Genomic DNA, 3097 nt, shown 5'->3' with positions numbered 1-3097 from the left:
TTATTATTAAAACTTGAATATAAAAATTTATTTAATAATTTTACATCTCAAAAAGTTAAAAAATTTATTTTTATATAAAATTTTTATTTTTAAAATTAATATTTTAATTTATTAAATTTTTTTTTAACTCAACTAAGTCCAAATAAAAAAGGGAGGCCTGAGCTGCTCTGCTCTCGCTCTCTGCTGAGTAGTGGAGCTGAAGATGGTGGAGCTTCTTCTCCTTATAACGAGATGGGAAACTTTCGGTTCAAAAACACTAAAGAGAACCGCTTCTGACCTAAAGGAAAAACATACTCATAAGGAAGGTTAATACAACAGGAACACTAAATAAAAGCAAAATTTCTAAGTATATTTGTCAACATTTTCTTGATGCACGCCTTATTAACTGAGAACCGCTTCTGACTATAGAGAGCGACATTAGCTGCATCTACAACAGCTTCAAAAGGGCCATAGTAGTCCAACCATTTCTGTAATCGGAAATCGAGTTGTTAGCAACAAAACAAAATCATGCAAATTGCTGGTGAAAACAATTAGACATTATTTCGAAAATCGCAAGTGACTGAACTTTATAGTCAACATTTTACATGTTTGAAATGCAAGAACTAAATACTCTCTCCACATTACTGGACAGTGATTTCGGGAGAGAAATCATACTTGAAACTTCTGAAAATTTGAATTCCTTTCTCTCTTGTTGGCCAGTGACGCAACAGACTTGGCAAAATTTTCTGTCTCAACTGGATCAAGATCGATGGTTGCCAATTTGTGACCACAAGCCATGCAGACACCATCTGGATCTACTGATGTGTGTGCCACATTCCATTTCCCTTTACCGAGCCAACCAAGCCCATGCCACCCCCCTCCACCATTTTCAATAGCCTCTGCTAATTCTTTCGCATCCCATTTCCTTTTCCCCAGTCTTGATGCAGTCGAACTCTTGAACCAAGCCTCAATCAGCTCCGCTGTGAATCCAGAGACCTGTCTCACATTAGTTCTAAGCTTGTGTAGCAGATAATACACCTTGTCGCCTCTGCGAGCCGCAATGCTAACTCTTAGAAGTGCTTCCAACTCTGATTCTTCAGGTTGGATGCCATTCTCCGACATGTGAGCTTCAACTTCGAATGCCTTCTCAATGTCGCCTTTGTTGCAGAAGGTGAACAATGCAGGACCATACGACCGCACCCTTGCGGTTATACCCAAAAGCTTCATTCGCTTAACACAATCAAAGGCCATGTCACCGTCGTCCATGGACATTGCTATTCGAGCCACAGATGTTAGAGCTGCTTCGCTCATGGAAATCTTCTCCGCGCACATCTTTTCATATATCTCAAGTCCTCTGGCTCGAGCATAGTCTCTGATATCCTCGCTTACTCGAATCGAAACCGCAGCTCTTCTACTGTCTTGGCCTGCAACTTCATCCACATCTCCATCAATATGGAAACCTGGATCAGACTTAGAATTAACACTACCACTTTTAGCAGGATGAATGATCCCAATCGCCGCAGAAGAGCACAGGTAAAGCAGCACAGTGTAGTGGTACTGCTGCAATCTGATGCCTTGGCTGACCGCGAAGTCGTAGACGGAAATGGCTTCCATGACATCACCAGTTTTGGAGCAGGAATCCAGCTTAGTTTTCATCTCCTTTCCAGAAACCCTAGCTTCGGATATCTTTCCGTCCTTCTTCATCCACCTGTCGACTCCATTTTCACTCACTCTTCTCGCCAAAGGTTCCGCCTTTTCGCCTCTCGGCCACAAATTACCCTTCCTCCTAGGTTTAGGGATTGAATGCTCCACAAGAATCTTCTCCTGAGGCGGCCGTTCTCTGTGAAGTGATCGATGCTCGGCGTGGGCTCCATGAGCTGTGGCGCTGGAAGAGAGATCGGAGAAGGCATGGACGACGGTGGGGGTGAAGAGGAAGCGGGCGAAGAAACGAGCTTTCAGGGGGAATCGAGGTGGTGGAGTGCAGAATTCCATGGAGAAGGAAGAAATGAGGAAGTCGCTTTGCCAGGAAGCCATGCAGCGACGGAGAGACTTCTGAAAGGATAAGGTCGTTTGGTTTGAATTTTTTTTTTTAGTTTTTATTTTATTTTTTTTATTTTCGATCTAATTTTTTAAAAATAAAAAATATATTTAATATGATATATTATTTTTTATTTTTTTAAAAAAATTAAAAAATATATTTGATTTGCTAATATAAAAAATTATAAATAAAATAATTTTTTTAATAAAAAGATAAATACGCTACATAAGTCTAACAAGTGTCCACGTAATTATTCTACATCTGGTTTGCAATTTCATAAGGTAAGTGACTCATTTAAGTTGTTTATCTTGCCCCTTTACCAGATCAATTGGAATCGACTTTTGATCATCAAAATCTTAACTTTATTATAACACCCAAGTTATGAACAACATATACTATAATTTGGAATTAGGGAAGTCAATAACTCACATTACTTTACAAGCCCCAAGAAGGAACATGATGCTTAAAGTGCATCCTAGCCAACCAGCATCGTGCATGAGTATATATTCATGTTGTCAATCTCGCGAGCCAATTCAAAGTTCTCCTTTGCACCATATTGGCAACAAGAACATACCACTGAAATGAATCTATCTCAGTTATTCAGGTTTTCTCTTCAAAAGTAAAACAAAACAGCTTTCTTTTTTAAATTCGATAGGAAAGAATAGGAAAGCGAGTGTATGCTCGTGATAGATACAAGAAAAACGTTCGATTAGGAAAAAAGATTATATTTTTTTCAATTAGTTTACGAACCCATACTCTGAGTTGTGGGTGTTAGAATGTATACTGAAAAGACTAGCTCTTTTGTATATAAACATTTTATGAAATAAAGTATCATGTTTTGGTCAAATGATTGCAATAGTGTGTTTTGCAATAAGTCCCCTTGATTTACATTGTAGATAACATGGTATCTGTGAGACACAGAAGATCATGATTATCAGCTCCTTGTAAATTATAAACTGAGGCTCATAACCAAGATGACTTTGGACAAACCATCGGGAACGGTTATAGTGTAATTCGGTAACTGTCGGTCTTCACTGTAGAATTACATTAGTACACTTTATGTGTATTGAATAGGACCAT

General features: G+C 38.7%; 1 protein-coding gene across 1 annotated transcript; it reads right to left on the bottom strand.

Annotated features, from left to right (window-relative positions):
• Window positions 1–314: 314 nt before the first annotated feature.
• On the bottom strand, window positions 315–2024 carry LOC141818040 (proteinaceous RNase P 1, chloroplastic/mitochondrial-like). The gene is made up of 2 exons (XM_074705633.1): window positions 655–2024; window positions 315–467 (listed from the first exon to the last, which is right to left on the bottom strand). Exons 1-2 carry the CDS (start codon window positions 2011–2013, stop codon window positions 324–326), a joined length of 1503 nt encoding a protein of 500 aa, XP_074561734.1. The 5' UTR covers window positions 2014–2024; the 3' UTR covers window positions 315–323.
• Window positions 2025–3097: the final 1073 nt, after the last annotated feature.

Source organism: Curcuma longa, unplaced genomic scaffold (assembly GCF_044706935.1).
Source record: "Curcuma longa cultivar G26 ecotype Majalengka, Jawa Barat unplaced genomic scaffold, ITB_CL_G26_1.1 contig_23057, whole genome shotgun sequence".
In the NCBI taxonomy this organism is placed as follows: domain Eukaryota; kingdom Viridiplantae; phylum Streptophyta; class Magnoliopsida; order Zingiberales; family Zingiberaceae; genus Curcuma; species Curcuma longa.
This window is presented reverse-complemented; position numbering and strand designations above follow the sequence as displayed.

Bases quoted from the DNA above. Each gene is read 5' to 3' on its own strand.
- LOC141818040 (XM_074705633.1), bottom strand. From the start codon at position 2,013: ATGGCTTCCTGGCAAAGCGACTTCCTCATTTCTTCCTTCTCCATGGAA. The intron at 468-654 runs GTATGATTTCTC...TTCCGATTACAG, and splicing joins CAAATTTTCAGAAGTTTCAA to AAATGGTTGGACTACTATGG.